Below are 25169 nucleotides of genomic sequence, written 5' to 3'. Positions count from 1 at the left end.
GGTGGAGGGAGAAGGGATGCGGGAGAGGCCGCGGGCTCCCACAGAGTCCCTAGGGCCGCCACTCCTTCTTTCAAGTCTTCCAGCCATTCAGCAATCCTTTGCAGAGAATCTGCTGGCCCAGGCACCCTGGTGAGGCCTGGGGCACGCAGGAAAGGATGCAGGAAGCCAATTCCCCGCAGCGCTCACCCCTATGGAGAAGATAGACATCGCAGGAACTGATTCAGTACAACAATGCTAAGGTTCCTGAAGGGGATGTGGAGCGTCAAGAAAGGCCTCCAGGGGAGCTGGACCTTTCTGAGGGCTCAGGAAAAGGCTTCTCTACAGTCAGACCAGTTGTGCCAAGGTCTTACCTGGTTTGGGGGAAAAGGGTGGAGGGAAGTACAGGTGTGAGGGCTCTGGGATGTGTACCCTGGAGGAGGCAGGAGAATGCACTGTGGTCCCAAAAAGGAGGTCCTGACTCAGGCCAGGCAGGAGGGGACAGGACTCTCACTGGTCTCCAGTTTGATAGTGACTCACACAAGTGAACACAGGAGTGACCAGGCAGCTAATTTGCCAGGGGCCCTCGGGTGGGACTCCACATCAAAGGTGAATTCTGTGCCATCTCACAGCCAACTCAGAAGCAAGATGGAACAGGGCGGGGCCATGAGCAGTTGAAGGCTGAGACAACCTCTGCGCACTGAGTTTGTCTATAAGAGGAAGCAAGGGGAGAGGAGAGATTCAACAGAGAGAGACTGGTAACAAGTCTGTTGCTCTGGGGCACGTTCCTTTGGAGGTTACCATAAGACAGATGTCCCATAGTGGCTGGAGGCAGTGGAGAAAGAAAGTGGCCAAAGAAGATAGCCCAAAGCACCCCACAAGCAGTTTGGCAGAGAGGGAAGAAATGGCAGAGGGAATGTGCAGTGGTGGCTGGACAGGGCTGGAGCGGGACAGGGCTGCGAGAGGAGAAGAGGGAGGCCAGGAGGGTGGGCCAGCAGCCCAGAGGCTCCAAAGAAGTCACCGAAGTCTTTGGAGAGTGGGGACAGAGGCCAGATGAGTTATGTGGGAGGAAGGAGACTGCAGCGGGGAGGGGTTCCCTGCAAGGGAAGGCCGGGAAAAGGTTCCAGATGAAGAAGTCCATGGAGAAACAGAAGGGAGCCAGCCAGTGAATGCCCATCCTTTCTTTCGGCTGCTTTGGGATTCTCACTGGCTAGTTGGGAATTAGCACTGAATTCAGGAGCAGAGCAGCCTGGAGTCAGGGCCTTGGGGCAGATTAGAGGGGAAGTCTTGGAGGTACTTGTTCTAGAGCCCAGGCATGGTCTCCCCAGCAAAAGCGTTAGACCTCAGACTGGGAAAAGATTCCTGGGGAGAGTGGCCCTGAGGGTAGCCTGTCCCCTTACTTTGCACTCACCTGTGAACCTGACTTGGGCTGGGGCAGTTGCTGAGACAAGGCGCAGGTGTGGGGCTTCAGGGAGGAAGAGGATTAAGGCTCTGCAAGGAGCCACAGCCCCTCCTCCCTATGGTCCTGCAAGGCAGGGACGACCAGGTGGGGGAGTTCTCATGGTCGGTAGAGCAGGAGAACTGACCACCTATCCCTGAAAAACAGGGACCAGGACAGAGGAAGACAAAACCAGAGGGCAAGGGGAGAGGGGGAGGGGAGGCAAAAGTCCTCCAGAGATAGGCCAAGCCACAGCCAAGTGAGAGTCCTGGGGTGGCAGCAGTGGGGGGAGCAAGGAGGCAGCCCCGCCCCTCGAGCACAGCCTCTGGCAATGAAACCCTCCCAACCAGGTTTGAAGGTCCAGTGTTCACCTGACAGACACTGCCGCTGTAATAAACAGAGGCTGGAGGGAGCACGTGAAATAAGGCTTAAGACTGGAAGGAGACAAAGGGAGCCCCTCCACGCAGTCACAGGTCCTCCTTGCCCCCAAGCCCTCTCCCCTGCTCAAATCTGGCTGAGCCTCCAGGCCACTTTCATCTAAATGAAATCCAGAATCGCTTGGGTGAGGCAAACAAGTAGAGCTGGGGCAGATTTTCTGCCGAGGTGCTCACCCTGAGAGAACAACCTGCAGCCCAGAGGGGAGCCCCTCCCGTTGTGTGCCACGACTGGCTTACACGGTGTTCAGGGACATCGTCTCGATCACCTAAAATCCATCATGCTGGAAACACTCACACCGTGGAAATAGGCAGATGTAGAGTCAGGGCTTCTTCCCCCGAGAGCCAGGTGTTAACCACTCAGCAGCACATCGGCACATCCCGGGCCGCCCCTGACCCTGGCTCTCTCTCCACAGTGAACGGGAAAGCCACCATCACCATTGAGAGCCGTGCCCCGACACTCTTCATGTTCATGCTCAACGGCAAGCAGGAGCACGGGCTGCTGAGCCTCCGGAAGAACGGGATGAAGCTGGACATATACCCTCCGGCGGTGGGCACCCACAAGCTGCAGATCTTTGCCAAGGGCAACTCTGACGTCTATAGCTCAGTCCTGGAGTACACGCTCAAGTGCAACTACGTGGACCTCAGCGTCCGGCTGCCGGCCGAACTGCACCAGCCCGTGGGCCCCAGCTGGTTCTCAGAGCAGATGGGCATCGTGAAGCCCTCCCACCCCGACCCCATCATCCACACCAGCGACGGGCGCTGCTCTATCAGCTTTGACGTGGAGGAGGGCATCAGCGTCCTGGCTTCCCTGCATGGGGACGAAGGCCCCATCACCGAGGAGACGCAGCGACGCTACATCTTCCAACTACAGCGGGAGAAGCGGGCCGAGCTGAAGGTCCAGCTGCCCCAGGCGGGCAAGTTTGCCCTCAAGATCTTTGTTAAGAAGAGGCTGGAGCCAGGCAACTACGTCTTCGTCTTCAATTACCTCCTGTGCTGCACCAACACCAAGGTGAACTGGCCCATGTTCCCCGAGAGCTTTGGCAACTGGGGGCAGGACAATGAGTTGCTGGAGCCTCTGTCAGGCGTGCTTCCTGCCAACCGGGACGTCTCGTTCAAACTGAAACTCCATGGGGTTGCCAAAGCCCTGGTGAAGGGGCAGGACACGTGGCCCCTGACCCTGAATCAAGAGGGCTACTGGGAGGGCAGCTGCAGCACGGCCGGCTGCCGCGAGATCTACGTCATGGTGCTGGAGAACGCCAACCACAACTTCTACTCCTACATCCTGAAGTACAAAGTGAACGCCCAGTGAGGTCTGGTGCCCCGGCCACCCCCTCTGCCCCTTCCCAGAGGGCCGAGCCCACACTTGCCCAGGGAGGGCCCGACGGAGGTGCAGAGAGCCCCGGACACCACCGAGCCTGCATGAAACCACTTCGAGGCCTCTGCCTCAGTCTCTCCACTTGGCCACGGAGGCGGGGATGTTGCATCCCACGGCTTCACTTGGCTGTGGCCGCAGCCAAGGGGACGGAGGCATGGGCCCTTTAGAAGAAAAAGGTGCTATGTAAATCCAAGGTATTGTGAACCATACACCACTGCCCAGATGCCCCCTTCTCGTGTTAATGCTCTTGTTGTTTTTATAGGGTTGATGTGGGAAAGCAGGGAGGTTGCCCAGGCAGAAAGCTTTCCACGCGATGGTGAGAGAATTGTCCTTCGTGCCCAAGAGAGACCGGCCTGCAAGGCTGAGTCACCCTGAATGACTCACAGAGCCCCTTTCAGGTAGCCTCAGCGTCTCTCATGGATTCTTGGACCCCAGGGAGCGTCAGACTACCATTTTTTCCCCCCAGATCTGACCATCTTCTGCATTCCTGCTGTCTCTTGCTCTTTAAGAGCCCTAGAGGAAGGAAGGTGGGAAGAGGAAGCTCGCCAGCCTGTGTCTGGCTGGAGGCTCCACAGTCCCAGAAACACTGAGAATGTGGCGATAGAAGAGTCAGGAGGGGGCTCCCAGGGCCCACTCTTGGGTGCCCTGGGTAGAAGGCCGGAGGGCCGGGGACACCCCAGCAGCCCCATCCCCTAAGAGTGAGAGTGCGAGGCCTCCGACTCCGCGCTCTCAGAAGCGCCCACAGTCTGGCTCAGTCTAGTGAGTCGGTGGCCCTCCAGGCTCTCTCAGAGGCTGGGCTTCCTTCAGGCCCTGGCCTGCACTTGCACGGGTTGCTTCAAGAGGCTGCTAGGCCCTTGGGGGGTCAGGGGGTCTTGTTGATAACCCTAAATCAAGACCTGGGCAGGGAGGCCAGGCAGGGAGTAGAGCAAATACCACAGTGCCGAGGAGACTCATGAGCTAACAGGGCTCTGCTGACCCCCAAGGGTCCCCACCAGCAAAGCCCACACAGGGACCTCCACCTGCTCTGGGAGCTGTTTTGGGGCTTGTCTGCATCCCATCTCCCTTCTGGCCTTTTTCTGCCATGAGGGACCCCTGGGGTCCTGCCTTCCACGCCGCCTTCTCTAGCCCTAGGAACCTCAGCTGCCCAGCGGCCCTCAGCAGCACCTCAGGCCCGTGTTGCCGTGGCAACGGCGGCAAGGCTGGCTCCTTCCTGCAAGGGCAGGGGAGAAGGAAGGAGGGAGAGGCCCTGTGTGGCCATGGCCGCACCCTCCCAGCACGAGGAGCCCCTGCCGGGGCTCCCTACCTCCTGGCTTGTCAGCTTGGCAGCCCCCCTCCAGTGTCAGAGCCCTCACCCTGAGAACTGGCACTGCCCAGCGCCCTGCCTCTCAACTACTCTTCTGCATGTCCTCAGGATCAGTGACAGCCAAGCCAGCCGGATGCCCATGCCTCCCCTCCCTGCCATCATCCTCACATTCATGTATTCAGCAAAGGTTCACGGGGCACTTCATAAGCACCGGGCTCCGTGTGAGATGCTGTGGTAACAGAGAGAACCAAGGGGGTCCTGCCCCTGCCATCTCAGAGCTCAAGGTGGGCGGCAGCAGCCTGGCAGCACGCCAAAGAGGACTGCCTAAATTTCCAGGCTCCCAAAACTTCATCACCTCCCCAAAGGTCCTCGCTGCCACCCAACTTGGACCTGACCTTGAGCCATGTGACAGGGATACCCAGCCCTCACCAGGTGGGGGGCCCTAGAATACAAGGGCAGCACACCATGGGGGTCTGCACTCTCTCCTGGCCTATGTCCAGTACCCTCTGGCAGGCTCTGCCACCCAAGCCTTTGGCACTGTTGTCACTCACACCTGGAAAATGCACAAAGGCCCCCAAGGCAGAACCGCTGTGCAGTAACCACTACGGGAAAACAAGGGGAGTTCTTACACCCTGAAAACAGCCTTTTTTCACACCTTTGATTTTATGGGCTGAAAGAAATGTACTGTTTTATCCAAATAACAAGTGCCTTCTATGACTCATGTGACTCCCTGGACCCAGAACCATAGCTAGTCCTGATGAGGACAACATGTACCTTTTTATAAAAATAATATAACTAATCAGTACATTCTGGAGCGGGCAGAGGATGCCACTCGGCACAACGGGAGCTGCCCCAGAAAGACCAGGCCCAACCTCTCCAAAGGTCTGCAGAGCAACCGGGAACCCCTCCTTCTGTGTCAACCTCCCCCCCACCCTTGTAAAGACAGCTGTAGGCACTGTCAGAAATCACCTGAATTTCTTTCCACCGAAGTAAAAATACATGGAATGAAATCCAATCTTCATGAATTTTTACACGCATGCTGCTCAGGATAGAATTCAGGGTTGCATTTTGAAGCCTTTTATTCAAATCCCCATCTTTGTTTCCTGGTACCCGAGTCCCGGCGTCTGGTGGAATGGCACGGGCGCCCCCTGGTGCCCATAGCGTGGAGCTGCCGGCGAGCGGAACTGCGAGGGCGAGCGGATCCCCCGGGGGTTTTAGGCAGAATCTGAAATTCGCTACTGAGACGTTTATGTTCAGTTCACTGGGTGTTTCCTCATGTACACACGGAGCACATCTTTGGCACGCGCAAGCCGTGAGGCGAGCTCGGGGCCTGCCTGGCAGGGTGAGAAGACAAGGCATGTAATACTCGGGGGTGTTTTCCGGAGAAATCACGTCTTGAAATGGAAACAACGCTGGATATGGGACCGGAAGGGACCGCTCTGACCGCGCTCGTTACTACGCTGGTGAAGGACTGAGACTGATCACACTCAGGGCTTTGGCCACAGGCAGAAGGGTGCAGAAGGTCGGGGAGGGTGTGGGAGTGGGGGGCAAATGGGCTACAACCACAACGGCAATTAACTCCTTTCAGTGTGCCAGCAGCACAGCTGGACGCCGTTTCAATCTGATTATGGTCATTGTGAGTTCCCCATATGCTGCACCGCCCCACCCAGACAGACTCCTCATGGCCTGAGGAGATTAAAAGGAAATAAATAGATTAACTGAAGCATGAAGGATTTAGGCTAGACATAAAGAACTATTTCCTGTTTTCAAGCAGGAGGGGCAAGGTGCCAAGAAAGTTTGTGAAAATCCTCTTCTCAAAGGACTCTGAAAACTGGAAAAGTTTTCCCAGTGGTCTGGGTTTTAGATGCTAGGCTAACTGGAAGGACTAAATTCTCTCTAAACCAGTTAATCCTTCAAGTACACTAGATCGTCCCCAACAAACACAAAGTGAACAGTACTGATTGCCACATCGTTCGCTGTTAGTAGTGTGTTCAGGGGTGATGTGCGTCTGTGTCCCACATCAGTTTCTCTGGGGTCTATCATTTCTTTTCATTGGAAAGAAGTAGCCAGAAATCTTAAGAGCTGATTACTTTTCATAACGTGTGTGTTGAGTTGTGTGGGCCAGTGGCTGTTGAGTAGGCTTTCCCCACATTGTTGCTGGTGTTGTTTTTCAATAAAATTTATATTCATTTTTATCCAACAATGTAATTATCGATCCGTACTTATCACTGCTCTCACCAGGGGGGAAAAAAATAGGAAAAAACACTTTCATGTTCAAAGGGAGTCCACGGGGAAAAAAAAAAAAATCAATGTCCCAGCCATTTGAATGTGATGGGGAGATGCAAATGGAATGTCAGGCAAATAGCTATTTCACATTAAAGAAAACATAATTAGGTTAGCTCAGCCCCTCTCTGCCTCACATGCCTTTGAAGAACATGAAGGCAGTGTTTCTTTCATTGAATCTTGTTTAACTTGAAATTTTTCAAGTCAATCCTAATTTCTGTTATTAGTAAAAGAAAAAAAATGTACCCCAAATGCCTATCAGCCTTCTTTTTTTGTTGTTTTGAGTATATATCTATGTCTTGATTCTCAGATACATACAGAAACTTCCCAGCAGGTTACCTAAACAGGTTATTCACAAATTAGACATTTAGGGAAATAGACAACACGAACAGCCAGGTACCCCTGAGAAGCTGCCGTAACCATGGAGACCATCGTCGTAGCTGTAGTGTGAAGGACAGAAAGAACTGTGTTCTCAAATCTGGCCTTGTAGCACCTCTCCCCGCTGGACCCACCAACGTGAGACCCCCACGCACGTCTCCTGAGGAAGGAAACGCACGGATGGACGGTGTCTTTAACAGCATATTTAAGGAGAAGTCATAAGAGAGTCTCTTGCATTCAAAAAAGGAACTCTTAAATGATTCGGACAATCTGAGAGTGCCAACCAGGAGGCTGGAACGGATGACCTCTAACGTCCCTTCCAGTCCGGAGAGTTTGTGATGCTGCATCTCTGTGAACATATGCTGGCAGGTGGTAGCCCTGGGATTGTGTTTGGGAATGTCTGAAGGGCCCTGCTGTGTTAAGAGCCTGCCCTGCAGCCTCCAGCAGATTGAGCTGCCTGCTCCTCTCTTGCCTGAGGGCAAGGGGCTGGAGCAAACCCAGCAGAGGGACCAAAGGGAAGCAACAGCCCCTGACAGGATGCTGCTTCTCTCTGATTTTGCAAGCAGGACAAAAGAAAATGAAAAGTCGGGCAGTGATTGGGATGCCTTCCCTTAGATATCCCACAGGCATCCCCAAATCAAAAGATACTGAACTGAAGTCACTTTTCTCCTCTACATTCCCTCCAACTCCTCCTGGGCCCCCAGTGCAGTAAATGCATCCCCATCCCCCAGGTAGCTGAGTCAGAGCCGTGATGGTCACTAGTGACTCCCTCATTCCCCTCAATGATGAAATCTGGGCCATTCTGACCCACTCTCCCAGCCTCACATCCAACCCCACTCACACAGCCTTTGCCATAATTCAAGCCTTCATCATCTCACAGCTCCGCTGTGGTGATTGCTTTCCACGATGATATGAGCCCCACCACCACCAGTTGCCCCATGACTCCCTGTGTATCTTCTTATAAGAATATAGAACTATTGGTTGTGTTCAGACAAGGTTTCCATGAAAGCCTTTCAGAAGAAGTCTGCTGTCTTTGGAGAAAGGATAATTTGTGTCAGGTGCTGATGGAAAAGGTAGGTCTTCAAACAAAAACTGGTTTTGACACAGAGGCAGAAACTCCTCCTTTACCTGGATTCTGAAGAGGCCAGGTTCTAACTAAGGTCTTCACTCCGGGCAGCACTATGTGGGGTGGCTCATAGAACCACACCTACAGAGGGACCTGTGACAGGGTGAGTGGTGGAGACTAGCCTGAAGGTTAGCAAGCTACACCTTGTAAATCAGATTATCCACATCCGTGATTCACAGGTTTCCCTGCTTTCCTCCTGGAACCAAAACAGTATTGATCATATATATGTTCAAATGTGCCAGGTGGGCTCCCTGGCAAGCAGATGCTGAGACAGAGTTAGGAATGCAAACAAGGTACTAGAGTGTAATGCCCATGAAAGATAAAGTGGGAGGAAGCAGAGAGAACTTCAGACAGCCGTCCAAGTCTAAACAGCCAAGCCCTATAGACCCCAGTCTGCTCAGTCATTGGCTATGGGCTGACCAGGAAAAGCTTGGACCCAGTTCAAAAGCTAAGACGCGTGTTCGGTTTCTGATCCAGCGTGTAAGAAGTCTAGAAGCCAACATTCCCTCCAACAGATAAAAGGCTGACAAATGGAAAAATCAAACTTATGTCTGTAGGAGAAGTGAAGTCACAAGGTAAACCATTGTCCCCTCCCCAAACTGGAGAGAATGACAGCTGATACCAAGAATCACAGTCCACCAGAATAGGAGCCTCCCAGGGAATTATTGCCTGGGTGGGAAAACCTGAATTGTAATTGACAAATTGCTGGGGCTTAGTGTGGACAGTCTTGAGAGTTGAAAACTCTCCAGGGTGACCCAGTCATCAGAACCCCTACATTTTTGTGAGTTTTATCTCCTGGATCTCTACCAGGTCTCACAGTGAATATCAGAGAAAAATCCCCTCATGCTTCTGGGATAGGGGGAATGGATCCATCTACAAGCAGAAAATTAGTAAGGAAATAGTTGAACTCAACACCACCCCCAAATACTAGATACATCTATAGACTACTTCATCCAACGATAGCAGATTACATATTCTTTCCAATTGCACATAGAATAGTCACCAAGAAAGACCACGTTTTGGACCATAAAGCATACCCCAATGGACTGAAAAGAATGGAAATTACATAATGTCTGCTCTCAGACCAGAGTGGAATTAAACTAGACATCAGTAACAGAAAGGTAACTGGAAAATCTCAAAATATTTGTAGATTAAACAACACACTTCCAAATAGCTAATGGGTCAAAGAAAAAATCTCAAGAGAAATTTTGAAATATTTTGAACTACAGGAAAATGAAAACACAACTTATCAAACTTTGAAAGATGCAGCAAAAGCTCTCTTTAGAAGGAAATTAAGAGCATTGAAAGCAAATATTGAAAAAGTAGAAAGCTCTGAGATCAATAATCTAAGCTTCCACTATAGGGAACTAGAAAAAGAAGAGCAAAGTAAGCAAAAGAAAATAAATAATTCAAAAAGAGCAGAAATCAATAAATTGAAAATAAAAAATCAATAGAGAAAATCAGCAAAATCAAAAGCTTTGTTCTTAGAAAAGATCAATAACATCTATAAACCTCTAGCCAAGCTAGTTAAGAAAAAAAGAAAGGACACAATTACCAATACCAGAAGTGAAAGAGGAGGTATCACTATAGATCCCATGCACATTAAAAGGATAATAAAGGAAATTAAAAATAAAAAATTAAAAAATTAAAGGATAATAAAGGAATACTATAGATAACTCTATGCCCCCAAATTTGATAACCTACCATTATCAAATGGTCCCATTCTTTGAAAGACACAATCTGTCAAAATTCACACAAGAAGAAATAGGTGATCTGAATAGACCTATAAACTTTTAAAGAAATTGAGTCAATAATCAATAACCTTCTACAAAAAAAGCACCAGGCCCAGAGAGGTTCGCTGGTGAAGTCCACCAAACACTTAAAGAAGAAATTATACCAATTTTCAATTTTCTACAACCTCTTCCAGAAGATAGAAGCAGAGGGCTTCCTAACTCATCTGAGGCCAGCATCATCCTAATACCAAAACAAAATACATTATAAGAAAATAGAAAAACAGATGAATATCTCTCATGAAAACAGATATAAAAATCCTCCAAAAACATTAGCAAACTGAATCCAACACAGTATAAAGCTAAGGCAGACCCTGAAGGGATTGCCAACTGAGAGCTCCCAGCTTTCTGACATACCCCTTACAGGTAACCATCAAGTTCTCTCTTGACAGGAAAGCTGAGCAGTACATCTCTGTGTCTACCGCAAAGGATTCAGAAAAGATTGGGTGTAGCTTCATCTCAAAGCCATCTGGGATCCAGTGATCACTGGTGAGAAGCCACCAAATGGTTTGTCGAAGGGACAGGGGTGGGATCCATGTCTGACAGGAGGAACACATCCTCCAAGGGCTGCTTTCAAGGTGCTGGAGACTCGACTGACAGAAGGCAGCTTCTTCCTTCCCTCTCTGTCTTGGCCTCCTGCTTCCATCACCCACAGCAGCCTTAACACTAAAGCCAGAAGGATCTGCTCATGTTACACGCTTACTTAAAACCTGCCAAAAACTCCCCATTGTCCAAGGGGTAAGACTCAGTCCCCCACTGTCTTAGTCTGTTCTGGCTGCTGTAAGAGAATACCAGAGATGGGAGAGGCTAATAAACAGCAGAATTTCGTTGCTTACCATTCTGGAGGCTAGAAATCTGAGAGCAAGTCATTTGCAGATTCGGTGTTTGGTGAAAACCCACTTCCTGATTCGTAGATGGCTGCTTTCTTCTTGTGTCCTCACCTGGTGGAGGGGACAAGCTTACTCTCTGGAGTCTCTTTATAAGGAAGCTACTCCCATCCATGAGAGCTCTACCCTCACGACCTAATCACCTTCCAAAGGCCCCACCTCCAAACACCATCACATGGGGGATTCGGTCTCAACCCATGAATTCTGGGGGGCATACAAACATTCAATCTATAATCCCCACTGTGGCTTCACACTGTTTTCTCTGCTTTGTTTCTCATTACTCTCCACAAGATCATTTTTGCAAAAATCATCCACATGACATCAAACAGGCCATGGACCCTCTCACCACGGTGCTTTTCACACATGCTGTTCCTTCTCACTGGGAAACCCTTCCCCCCATATCTGTCTGGAGAAGCCCTGCCTGGTCTTCAGGGATCTGAACCAGCCCCTATCTGTCCACCCTCCATGCTCCCTTAGCCTTTTGTCAGCTCATCTGTCAACCAGGTACTTGCTGCATGATGCATGAAATTGGGGGGTACTTGGAGGCTCGTGCATTGGTGATGAATTGTTTGAATATAGTTACTTTGATTTTTCTCCATGGCACAAAATCGGGGTTTGGTAAACACTTGGTAAGTGTTTCATTGGGACAACAGAGAGGAAAGATGCAGACAGGACCAGCGAAGTAACGTAACTCAGCAGTCCAATAACCGTTCACTGACATTTGTCGAAACATGTTTCCAGTTCACAAAGACTGGCTCCTGTGCCTTTTGCCCAGCTCTGGACACCAGAGCCTGAACTGCGAGGAGAACCCAAGACGTTCTCAGGGAGGTCCACTCCCCAGAAAGGGCTGGGAAACTGGGATTGGAGGCGATACTGGAATGAGAACCCTGGGGATGGTTGAGGACCTGGTTCATGTGGGTCTTCAAGGAAGATGGTGGACTTATTACCAAGACCAGCAGCCCACACTCATTTATGAGGCTCTAAAGGAGAACACGCGCTTACCCTACAGATCAGAACTCGAACACATGACTTGAACTTGACAAGGGAAGAACAACCACCTTATCTGTGACTGCCTGTGGCAGGCAATGGTCAGGACCCTCTGGCCATGGATAGCTTTATGAAACTGCCTTTCTTCTACCTAATTGCGGTTCCTGCCCCAGACTTCCCCTCCAGGACCCTGTTTGAAGGAGCTTCTATAACCTAAGCTTTGGGTGCCTCTGTATAGCAGCACGCAAACTCAGCGAATGGTGTCTGCTGGTCCTACCTCCAGCCATGCAAACAGAGCAAGCCAGCCCACTGACAACCAGTCAGCGTCCATCCATAGGTCCGAGGATGGTCTGGAGGCCTCCTGACATCTCTGGGCTCCAGGAGGGCCCCACCCGCCATACCCACTCAGAGCATGAAGATGCACGCCAGCATTGGGCTCCAGGAAGAAGGCAGCCAGTTGGATTTGCTCGCCGTTTCATCACCATGCTTACAGGACACCTGCATTTAGGATAAATGATCAATACATTTTTGAAGTGAACATCCATCTGTCATTTCAAGACTGAATTCATAGATCACTGGATTTATTTACATGGCTGTTAAGTTACAACATCTTTAAGTCATTTCCCTCTTTTGCTCAACTAACTACAAAAGCACAGGCCCAGGAGTAAGTGGCTCTGCCCCCCGTGGGAAATGTCTGTTTACAGGAAGACAGAAACTGCCACCAGCTGGGAGTGCTTGCGCGGTTTGCCACCAGGAAACCATCAGGGCTCCCGATCGATCAGAGGAGTGCCCTTCTTTGGCAGGAGCCCACCGCCCTTGGCCTGCACTGAGATTGCTTTGTTTCCATCAGGAGGGACGGCTGACTGCTTCTCTGACACAAGGAATCAGCCATCACCTCACCCCAGCTGTGCGGGGACAGAGACAGTGGTGCCCTGCTCCAGGGTGGCAGGGACGACCGTGGAGAAGCCTGCAGTAGGAAGGCACGTGAGCAGCAACCACAGTGGATGGCCAGGAACAATTGGGCTGCCTGATGAATGAAGTGCAGGTATTGGGGGTGAGGGCCCCTGGTGGCTCCCACATAGAAAAAGCAGGGTGATGGGGAGGGGGGGTGGGGGATGGGGAGGAGATGTTTATTTAAGACAAAATCACTGCAGGATTACAAAGTACACCCTGAATACTTGGCTGATGTATTTACATGTGTGTGAACACCAAGGGGATAAGAAAATTAACATTTTATTATACTGTAAACAATTAAATGTGGACAAGATGCCCGAGGCATTTGGAGGCTATCCCCTCCCCTGCCCATATATTTCATGATGGCTCCGCCCTCAGGAACTGCAGCGAGCGGTGAGCACTGTGGACCCCTTGGCATCCATTTCTTTAGCATCAGACCTCCTTCCCCACCTCCCAGGAGAAACACAGTGAAGAGAACACGTTAACCTGGTTGCAGGAGGAAATGTATTCTGTCAGTCAAAGCTTCACTTGACGTTTTTAAAGCTCAGGAAGACTGTTAAGAGTCCGTTTGAGAAGACAATGGCATCTTTCTGGAAAGATGGCCTCTTAGCTGCTGGCCCCCTGTTTGAAAGCTGTCTCGCGCCGTCGGGAGCCATTCATGTATGATTGAAGCCTCGTTTCTTTCTGTAAACATTGGTTTGACTTGGGGAAGCCTCACAGCTAGCTGGAGACCCCTCCTCACTGGGCTCTGGCCGGCCCCCAGACCTCTGACCCTGTCCGCCAACATGAGGCTGGGCACAAAGCCTCCGTCAGCCCCCTGGCTCCTGTCCCAGCTCTGCCACCTCCTGCTGCCTTCGGCAAAGTGCTGATCCTCCCTGTCGCCGTTTCCTCAGCCGTGAGCTGGGGATAATCGTCACAGCCCCCATGCAAGGTTCCCGTGGGGACTGAATGACTGAACATGAATGCAGGGAGCAGGATAGCTCCTGGCACATAGTACCTGCTCCGTGAATGTCAGCTGTCATCACCCCACACCACCGGTGTCCTCGGCATTACGAGGATGCGACTGAAGTGCCATGTGTTGTGCTATGGGTTGAATCCAGAGGTCACTGGCCCCTCCTGAAATCACAGCCATCACTGATGCCAGCCTCTAAAAGAAGACATCCTGTTTCCAACACTTGGCCACCTGCCTCTTCTAGAATCTTCCAGAGACCAGGAGCTCATTGCTCTGTGAAACAGCTATCCCATTACTGGACACCTCTGTTAAAAGATCCTCCCTATATATGACCGCCGTATACTCAAACAGTTGAGTCAGTCCACCCAATGGTCCACAATCATAGCTGTAATAGGTCCAAGGTGACCACAGGGCAGGCAGCCTGAGCCACCAGTACAAAACCCAGCTCATCTGGGGCTTCTGGGAGCTGGCTCGAACAGCTGTCAGCTACCTAGGTAAAGAAGGAGAGCCCAAAGAGAAGGAAAGAAAAGGGAAATCTCCCATTCAAGAGAGCCTGCAAATCAGCATCCGAAACTACATGAACTAAAGCAATAGTTAGAAAAGTTATACAATCTGCATACTGTCTGGTGACCCCACCCCAAGTCCTCATCACATATAATGTCCTGAACCTGGCCTTCCTAACTTATATGCTCCAAGCATTTCTTCTCTGAGGAAACTGACCAACCCAAGAAAAATGACCCATCGGTACAATCTACAGGCAGCATTGCGGTGACAGGACCAGAACCCAATTGGACCACCTCTAGGAATCCCTCGCCACACACACACACACACACACACACACACACACACACACACACAAAGTTTGCGAGTGCATCTTGCTTTTAAAAACATCTCCAGATTCTTTGGTACTCCTCCCTTCCTAAGGTGGAGCCCGGTTCCCATCGCCTGAAGTGGGAGCTGTACTCAGTGACTCTCCTCGAACAAACAGAACATGACAGAAATCACAGTGTGTGATGTTCAAGATTAAAACTCTTCCTCCTATAAACAGGTAATGGGGTGCACTGGGACCAGGAAGCTCCTACAGAAAGGGGGGACAAGGGGATACCCAGGAGGATGGTAATAGGACAAATTTGCAGAACAGCTGCCCAGCAAGGAGGATGGACCCCAGCCTTGGAAGGAGGCATGTCATAGGAAAACATAAAATGAGACCAAGGACTCAGTTACCCGATACAGGTGACTTCACGTGGCTATTTTAATGACACTGAGGAGTTTGCAGGACTATTTGGTGAAAGCTGTGTTGAAACAAAGTAAATGCTAATTTCATGAAGAAAGAGTATACCCTAAATATCATATTAATCCCAGTATACTAAATGCAGTATTTGCAGGGTGTTAACAACATAAATGTGAAATACTGATGGTGCATTAGATGGTGCGTTCAGACACCTCATGCCATTCCATCTCCAGCCCCCTTTCCTGTCTCCCAGTTTTAAGGATGAGGTAGCAAATTCTTCCTTTCTCTCGGTAATGTTTAGTAGAATTTTGTGGAGTCTTGCATATCTTTTATTCGGTACATTTCTAGGTATTGACAGGTGTATTTTCATGATGTGCTCATGGTACCAATTTTTTAAAGTTCAATTTCTAATTGTTTCTAGCACATAGACATATACATAGGAGTATACTACGTGAAATCATGCTGTGTGTTCTTTGTGGACATGTACAAATCCAAAAATATAGTTGTGAGGTGTTAGCACCATCACCAGGATAGCATTTGCTTCTGGAAACAGAAGAAAGGCATGGAATTAGACCAAAACAAAGACATTTTCAGTAATCCTTTATTCTATGTAAGTTTCAAAGAATATACGTTGAAATGTTGGCGTTTGTTAAATTCCAGGGGAAAGAAACCATTCATGTCACTATTTTTTAAAAAACGGTGGTGTGCCTGGGGGGCACAGTCAGCTGAGCGTCCAACTCTTGGTTTCAGCTCAGGTCGTGATCTCAGGGTCGTGAGATGGAGCCCCGCATTGGGCTCTGTGCTCAGTGCGGTCTGCTTGAGATTCTCTCTCTCCCTCCTGCTCATGTTCTCTCTCTCAAATTAAAAAATAAATCTTTAAAAAAAAAAAAAATCTTTGCCTAACTCAGGGTCTCAAAGATTTTTTCCTGTTTTCTTCTAGAAGTTTTATGGTTTTAACTCTTAACAGAAGTTGCTGTTGCAAAATGAGCCCCATTCTCCAAGGAGGACGGAAGGAACACATGGTGGTTGACCAAGCTCTGTGGCATCAGTTTCCCCTGGAGCCCCACCAACAAGGAAGATGACCCTTCCTCCTACTGTGCTTTCTCTACTCCCTTTCCAAGGGGCCTTGCCTGTGGTAGGGACCCTGCCTCTCCAGTCATCCTTATCACCCTAACACTGGTATGGGCAGAGGTTGCAAACTTTTCTGTTCAGCATGCAGTATTTAAAAAAAAAAAAAAAAGAAAGAAAGAAAGAAAGAAAAAGCATTTATCAGTGCCAACATTTAAAAATCAAGAAAGTCACATCAAAATCTGTCCAACTTTTCTCAAGAAGCCTGTGATCATCACAGGGGATTGAGTTGCAGCACTCCCTTTGGACAAGCTGGCTGTCCAGGTCACTCCACACCCGCCCCTCTGACTGTCCCCCAGACCCTGAGGCCAGGGTCAGCTGCCAGAGTGCCTGCTTTCCTACAGCTGCCCTCTTTGATGCTACCTGTAAGGCCTCACCTCCAGCTTTTCCATCCCCTCCTTTTCAGTAGCTCACCTGGCCTCCTGACAGCCCCACTGATCCAGGATCAGAGTCCACACTCTGCAGAGGAGGAAACTGCCCAAGGGCGTACAGCTGCTAAGTGGCCCTCTGGCTTTGAGGCCCTCCCCCTCTGTTCTCAGAGTCCCTCCACAGGGCCCCATAGCCCTGGGCATTAGTGGGGGCTGTCTTGAAGCACTGGTGATGCAAATTGCTAAGGGCTCAAGTGTGTTACTAGGCTGCCTTGTGCACCTGTCAGAGGTTCTAGGAGCAGGAAGGGAGCTCGGGTCCGTGTCACCTACGCTGGCATCTGCAGGGAGTAGCCGGAGCTCGGGCCTCTAAGATGAGGGGTTTGCTTGATTAAATGTTTGATGAATGAACTAATAAATGGATGAGCTGTCATCAGAGTAGCCCACATATGTTTAACCATTAATCAAAATAGATTTCAACTGCAGAAATATTTGAGCTGAGGCAAATAAAGAGGAGGAAGGGCGGGCCTACGACGTGCCAGAACCCATGCCAGGCCCCGCCACGAGGTCTCATCTCATAGCGGAACATTTCACAGAGGACTTCACATGAGCAGTGATATTTGTACAACCCTCTGGGGTAAAAGGAGAGGATTTAAAGGTGTCTATATGGGACAAAATTCATTACATTTTCTCTGCAATATGTAACTATAATGATAAAACAAATGCTAGTATCAGAAGAGACATTGACTTTATATAAAACTTCCAATATGATCTTTTAAAAAAAAAAGTAATGAAAACCTGAGCTTTCTTTTGTGACTTGAACTTTTTATATAAGGATTTATACTTAAAACTGCTACACACAACTCCTGATCAAGGTGTTTTTAATTAACAGTGTCTTTAAATTCTTCATAGTCCACCTTGATGAGAAACTTTGCAAAGTAGTGATAATGTTCTTTACAACATTAATTTGGAAATTATAATCCAGATCGTATTTAAAGACTAATTGTAATTTCTCTTCTTTCATTGACAAATCTATTGTTGAGGTTTCTAGTAATATTATGGACAGACTTTTAATCCAATCGAACACTTTTAGATCTAGTATTAATGTGAAACACTAATTTGAAAAACTTCTGAATCTTGGAGTGGTCAACCTGTAGCTAGCTTGTAGTAAGGGGTGGCAGGGTACATCAGCAGACAGCTATGGCTATCTGACCTCAGAAGGACAATAATTTTTGCCTTGTTTGCAGTATTTAAACATTTATGTCATGAGATTCCAGAAAGATTGAGACTGTTGGAGTGTTTTTGCGAAGACAGATTTGAGTCTGCTGTCTAGAGTTACATCCAGAAGAATATCACCTGGTCACCCCCTACATCAACCACCCTCAACCTGTCCCTTGCCCCACAGCCTCCAGACAGCTGCACTTGGGCTGCAAATTCTCCTTGGGTGCACAGAGCACCAGCTCCTCCAGTGGGCCATGGGGCCCTTGTCTGCTGTGGACAGCAGCACCTTCTGCAGCTGTCGAAGATGTCCGAGTGGTCCAGCTTCTCCCTGGTCACACACCCATCCCTGGCTTGATCTGGCTGTCCCAAATGCTGAGAGCTTCTAGGACCCCAAGGACCCCAATGACCCAGGTGGGATGCTCTGGCCCACTAATGCACAACACTAGTTCTCCAAGATGCTCAAAGGTATGCCATGAATAAAAAAATTTAAAAAAAAAAAAAGTTCCGTTGTGTAAGTTGATGACACTAGGCACAAATACTATCCCCTTGGGGCACCTGGGTGGCTCAGTCCGTTAAGTGTCTGCCTTCAGGTCAAGATCCAGGGTCCTGGGATCAAGCTCCCTGCTGAGCAGGGAGCCTGCTTCTCCCTCTCCAACTTGTGCGCTCGCTCTCTCTCTCTCTCTCTCTCTCTCGCACGCGCGCTAGCTCTCCCTCTCTCTCAAAATAAAACAAAAAAGAAATACTACCCCCTCTATAATAATGAATGTTCGCAGAGAACCAGACTGACCAGGTATAAATAAACCATAAGAAAGCTCTAAAAAAGACTCCAGATTTCTTTTATTTAAAAAATTTTTTTTAAGATTTTATTCATTTATTTGACAGACAAAGATCACAAGTAGGTAGAGAGGCAGGCAGAGAGAGAGAGGGAAGCAGGCTTCCCGCTGAGCAGAGAGCCAGATGCAATGCGGGGCTCGATCCCAGGACCCCAAGACCTTGACACAAACCGAAGGCAGAGGCTTAACCCACTGAGCCACCCAGGTGCCCCAAGGTTCTGGATTTCTTAAACTGGAGTTCACAGACCTCCTACAAATGGGGCCAAGGAGAGAATGCAGGGCTCCATGAACTTGGATGGAGAAAACCAACACCCTAATTCCCAACAAGCTCTAACTGAAATTTGGTTTTTATTTCATTAGGAATATAAGCCATAAACCACAGCAACTACCAGTACCTGGGGCTTTATTCAAAAAGAAATCACAGATGTTTTCATATCTCATTACACCTGTTGTAGACATCTCAAAATATTATTTTCATGCACTCCTGCTTTGAAAGCATCGTCTGCAACAGACCTGCCACTTGGTCTTGTTATTTAATGTTAATAAAGAAACATATATAATACCATATCACAAGTTTGTTTCCTCTTAGGTTTTGATAACAGAACATTAAAATAACTGGTTTTCCTTTTAGCACTATGTATTTTATGCAAGTAGTCATGATTTTGAGGGGTCCATAGGCTTCCCCACTCTGCACAGAAGTCCCTGGCACACAAAAGGTTAAGAAGGCTAAGGGTCTAAGGCCATCACTTCCAGTGATTTGGAAAACAATATGGGAGGCTGGGGGAGGGTGCAGGAGTGGAGGAATCTTGGCCAGGGAAAGGAGGAGATGCAGTTCTGCCACTTCTGTTCTGGCCCTAGGAGATAAGATATGCAGCATTTCCCATTCTGCTTTGGCATATTTCTAAGGAATACATATTAACACTGAAAAATTTCAGATCTCTGGAAAGTGGTTTTTGAAAAATATGGATTTAGGGAATGACTTCACCTGAGAAGATTGGAATTGCCTGGTGTTGTTTAAAAATGTTTTCATATTAAGACTTTTTGGAGCAAAATAAAAAGATCAGGTGATGCCTTCTTAGTCTACAAATGAGGGCTCACTCAGGAGGTCACAGGCTGAATGTACAAGCCACCTAGAAACTTTCCCATCCTTTGCTCATGGTCCAGGACTTGTTAATATGAATAGGTTAGGATTCCATGCTGGGCTGAGGGCTTGTCAGCCAGGAGGGAGATCACTGGGGAAACCACTGGGCTCCTGCACAGCCACAGCTCTGTTGGGTTATAGAGGGAACTGTGCACAGAGTATACGCTCCTGCTGGGATCAGGCTTATATTCCACCATGGTTGAAGAAACTAACTGGGCTGCGCCTGGGTGGCTCAGTTGGTTAAGCATCGGACTCTTGATTTCCACTCAGGTGATGAACTTAGAGTCATGGTATCAAGCCCTGTGTCAGGTTCTATGCTCAGTGGGGAGAATGTTTGTGCTTCTCTCTGCCCCCCCTCTCATTCTCTCTCTCACGCTCTCAAATATTTTTTTAAAAATAAATTCATTAATTAAAAAAAAGAAAAGAAACTAACTGGTAGAAAACACTTCTTATCTTGTTTATGGGATTGAATTTGGAGCTGAGGACCTAAAACATGCATTCTAGTTTCCAGAAAGATTCAGGGACTGATGAGTTGTTTTAGTTCATGCTATCCATCAGGGGCAAGGCAAATCCAAGAGGTGGTCTACCGAGAGGCCCTCATTGCTTCCCGAAGCCAATGTTGTGGGAATTAGAACAGCTTTGGGAACCAACAACTAGCTCAGCCACACTAGATGCCTCCCAAAGGAGTGGCTGTTCCATGAAAGCATTGGGCAAACTAGTGTCAAATGGTCTTAGCTCATCTGGGTTCCATAGCTGAAGAAATGAGCTGGTTTATGTAATGGATCTGGCTTTTCTTTCTCTATTTTTCCCAGTCATGCTTGGAGAGATATTGGAGGATTTGCCAAGCAGTGTTAGGGCACAAGTCCCATATTCACACACTCCCCCATCATTGGTCTGTAACGCTCTCCGAAACGTTCTGTACGCAGCCCTCCTCACCACTGAGGTTAGTGCCAAGCATTCCTGAAGCCCCTCCATATGAGATACTGAGCCAAGAAACTCTGCCTGGCTGGTTATTACGGACTTCGACTTCGCTGCCAGGACCCTCAGGAATGCTGGAAACTGCTCCCCTCGCAGGCAGCACAGGAGCACACTCTGCAGGAGGAAGGGCGGGAGCCTCGCAGTGCACCCAGCTCCCAGCAAAGCCCTTGCCCACATTATCTTGCAGCGAGGAACTGCTCCTCTCACAGGCAATTCCGCTCATGGAGCTTGGCCACCCCTTCTCTACAGAGGGCCACCACGGTTACTCCTGAGTGTGAGCACGGAGTGGAAACGACGAAACTTTGGCATGCGTGTGCTGAACGTGCGGTGATGTAGTTTGAATATAAACTTGAATTTTTCTAGGCATTGCTACACATCAGGGAGGCTTTTTTGGGTAACAGCTTTAGAAAGATACAATTCAGAAACCATGTAATTCACCCATTTAAAGTGTGTAATTCAATAGATTCGGGTGGTGTTATATTCGGGGTTGGGTAACTGTCATAAACCTATTGTAGAACATTTCAGAATCCCCCCAAAAGAAACCCCTTACCCTTTAGTCTTCAGCACCCCCCAAACCCTCCCTCTCCCTGCCCCTAGCAACCACCAATGTACTATCTGTCTCTGCAGATTTGCCCATCATAGCCGCTTCATATAAATGGAATCATACATATGTGGTCTTTCGTGACTGGCTTCTGTCACATAGTAGAAAGTTCTCAAAGTGGTTCGGTGTTGGGACAGCAGTACTTCATCCCTGTTTATTCCCAAAACATATTCCATTGTCTGGATACGCCACGTTTTGTTTATGGGCTCACAGATTGATGGACATTTACACTGTTTCTACTTGTGACTACCAGGAGTAACGCTATGAACATTCATGTGCTCCACTTTGAGTGGACATGTGTTTTTGGAGCCTGGACATACACCTAGGGTTGGTACAGCTGCGTAATGGTAACTCTAACTTTTGGAGGAACTGTCCAGTTGTTTTCCAGAGTGGCTGCACCATTTTACTTTGCCATCAGCAATGTTTAAAGGTTCCCATTTCTCTGAGTAAGGAAAGGGTTCTGGGAGAGATGGGGGCCCTTGACTAGGCTCTGAAACAGTGAACAAGCAATCAGGGAATAGACTAGACCACCAGGCCTCGGATGTTAGGGAGCATTTTTCTTTGGAGGCGTCAGTGTAATCACAGAAAATGACCAAACCTCAAAGAAGCAGCCATTAAGGGTGTTATCAATTGTCCTTGCTCAGACCAAGAGGGAGCAAGGATCTCAAGGCCACAAGCTTGCTGGTCTAGTCTTCAATAAAAGACTGGCCTAAAACCCCTCAGTGGCAACCCATTCAGAACCACTCTCGCTCTAGAGAGCTTGCTCTCTCCTTTCTGTTCTCACCTTCACTTCATAAACTTCCACTTCACCCTTTTGTGTCTGCGAGATTCACTCTTCAACTCGGTGAGACGAGAACCCCACAAGCCTGTGACATTTCCACATCCTCATCAACACTTGTTATTGTCCATCGTTTGTATTACGGTGGCTGCAAAGTAGTAGCGCACGTGGTTTTGAGCTGCATTTTCCTGAAGACTAGTGAGGCAAGAGCATCTTGTCATGTGATTTGGGGCCATTTATAGATCTTCTTTAGAGAAATGTCTATTCAGATCCTTAACCAACTTTAAAATTGGGTTATTTGCCTTTTTATTATTGAACAGCTTGAGGTTCCAGTGACTATTCAACTACACTTTAAAACTTAGCCCTAATACGAATTAGTTGGACTCCTACAATTTTGCATCTCTCCCCAGAAAACAGAACACAGTTCTGGGAAAATTCCCGTCCCTAAAGTGGTGGTTCTTCTAAACTGGTGGATACTCTCCGACAAAAAAATGGACATATGCAAATTTATCTGTTACATTTAATATCAGGGAGTCCCTGGGCCTTCCACCATTCAAGCACGGCCTTGATAAGGCTCTTTCTTTTTGTAAGAAGAGTATCTACTTACTTCTGATTGTACTGTCCAGTCATTTGAACCTAGCCTTAATGGGCAACATAAAATGCCCAAACTCTCGGTTCCCACAGAAGAAAGAAGAGTGAACTTGTTGTTAGATTATGGAAATCACACTGTGGAGAAATAGCTTTTATAGAAGATTGCTTTGACGGCCCACAGCCCCTCATTTCTCTAAATTTTCTCCTGGGTCAGGCCGGACTGAGAGAGCTTTACACCATCCCATCTGGGACCGCCGTAGAACTGGTCTGATTGCTCTCCAGCCTCTGCCATCAGCCCTTACTGAGGCCTGCTGCAAGGAAGCTGTACAGATGCTCTCATTCTTATCAGTTGTAGGAGCTCTCCTAACGCTCAGACAAGTAACCAAATGCTCATATACACTCTCAGAGAAGTTGTGCTTCTCCTGAACCCATGGTCTGTTTTGATCTTGTGGGCACCATCAAGCTTTTAAGTAATGTCTCCTTTTCTGCTTTTGTCCTTAAGCAGCTCAGAGTTGAATCTGCTGTCTGCCCTAGCAGCTGAACTAGAGGTTAGTTTGCGAATGGACATTTACGGCTCTCGTTTTCCCTCTGCCCTGATTCCACTCTTCATCTCTTTTTAGTACATTTTGTATCCTGTCTCAAACGGTTCCTAGAACAAGTCAAACGAATCTCTTCCTAACCTTGCCTTTCTGTACTTGACTGCCATTCATGACAACTGATTGCTGATGTGTGTTCTTAATGACAGAACTTATTTCACAGTTATTTTTCTCACATGTTACTTTTAGTTTCCAGACTCAGGGGTGTTTTGCAAACAGATTACCATCACCCATAGTTACTAGGTGTCATGTGTCTATGTATGAGAGGGAAGGTAGAATTTTTTTAAGTTGAATAGACATAATAGAAACTGTATTTTGGCTCAGTCAACTAAGTGTCTGCCTTCGGCTCAGGTCATGATCCTGGAGTCCTAGGATCCAGCCCCGCACTGGGGTCCTTGCTCAGTGGGACGCCCGCTTCTCCCTCTCCCTGTGCCAGCCCCAACTCGTGCTTGCTCTCAAAAGGAACAGTGTATTTCTTTGTCTATTCAACAAAATATTTTCATAGTGCTTACTGGGCCAAATACTGTGCCATGTACTTTACAAATACTCATCTTCACAAAAACCCTAAAAGGGAGGTATGATTTTCATTTCCCCTGTTTTACAGGTGAGAAAGTTGAGGTATGGGGAGGTTAATTAACTTGCCCAAGATCACACAACTGGTAAGCAGTAGAGCTAGGATTAGGAATGGGGTCGCCTGCTTGCAGAGTCCACACTCTCTACCTCTGCCTACCTCTACCGGGGATCTCAGGTCCTGGCCAAGCCACTTAAATCCTCACCATTGTTTTGGAACAGTGACACCCACTGCCTCCTAGACTTACTGAGATCAAAGGATGCTTCATGCAAACGCAGCATCCCACTCATAGTAAGAACTCAACTTTGTCCTCTTGAGCTAAAACCTGCATAGAAATCCAGACCAAACTTCACAGAGAATGCTGACCAAGAGGAACAAGGCAACTGACCCTACACAACATCATCTGTAAACACCAGAAGTAGATGAGAGCCCCCTTACCGTTCCATCACATGGGAGTATCCTGATTACAGAGATTCTGTAAAATGTAAAATGTGTATTAAGAAACTAACTCAAATTTAGTCTGACGCACTTTAGTATTTGGCATAGCTTTATGAAAATCGAAGTTGGGAGATTAAATTGCAGTCAAGCATTCTGACAAATCTAGGTTGTTTCCCTCAACTTTAACAACATGGTGTAAGTTTAAGAAGTACATAGTACCTCAGGATTCCTTAAGTATCTCCAGCGACTCGAGTCTGTCCTTGTTCCTCCTAGTCAGCATGAGCCATGGAAATTTGGGGCTGTACCCTACATATTTTAGGTGGAAGCTTGGGACAGTCTGAAACTCAGAAATCCCTGCATACCGATCCAATCCAATCCCTCAAGCTCAGGGCTGTGAGTTTAAGGTCAGTGATGGTGCTGGGTTCCACGGTGGTCATGGAGCCTACTAAAAACAAAACAAAATGAACAGAAAACCTAAATCAAATAACAGAATGATTTCAGAGAGGGGAGCACCATAGATATATCAGATGGGTACAATCCTTTTAGAGTCTGCAAAGCCCTTTCAGAAATGTATTTTCAATAAATCCTCTCCACCCTGTGAGGTATCATCCCCATTTTGCAGGTAAGTGCAATGAAGCCAAGAACAGTAGCGACTGTTATCTACTGAGAAGTCACTCAGTACCTGCTATGTGCGAGGCAGCACCCTGGATGTGGGCAGGACCTTGCCCCTGCTTTTAAGGAGTCTTTGGGAGAGACAGAAATTAGCATGGTGTGGTCAGTGCTTTGAGAGGGGCACATACAGGACATGCCA

The 25169-nt window shown here is 48.2% G+C and overlaps 1 protein-coding gene across 1 annotated transcript in view; it reads left to right on the top strand.

Moving 5' to 3' along the window:
- The window catches only part of KY (kyphoscoliosis peptidase), a 47111-nt gene extending 40078 nt beyond the window's left edge, over positions 1–7033 (top strand). The window contains exon 11 of the mRNA XM_059162672.1: positions 2265–7033. Coding sequence (XP_059018655.1) covers positions 2265–3160 — 896 coding nt within the window. The 3' untranslated portion in view covers positions 3161–7033. The remainder of the gene's footprint in view (positions 1–2264) is intronic.
- Positions 7034–25169: the final 18136 nt, after the last annotated feature.

Source organism: Mustela lutreola, chromosome 2, assembly GCF_030435805.1.
Source record: "Mustela lutreola isolate mMusLut2 chromosome 2, mMusLut2.pri, whole genome shotgun sequence".
Taxonomy (NCBI): domain Eukaryota; kingdom Metazoa; phylum Chordata; class Mammalia; order Carnivora; family Mustelidae; genus Mustela; species Mustela lutreola.
The sequence above is the reverse complement of the archived record's forward strand: the minus strand, read 5'-3'. Positions and strand labels throughout refer to the sequence as shown.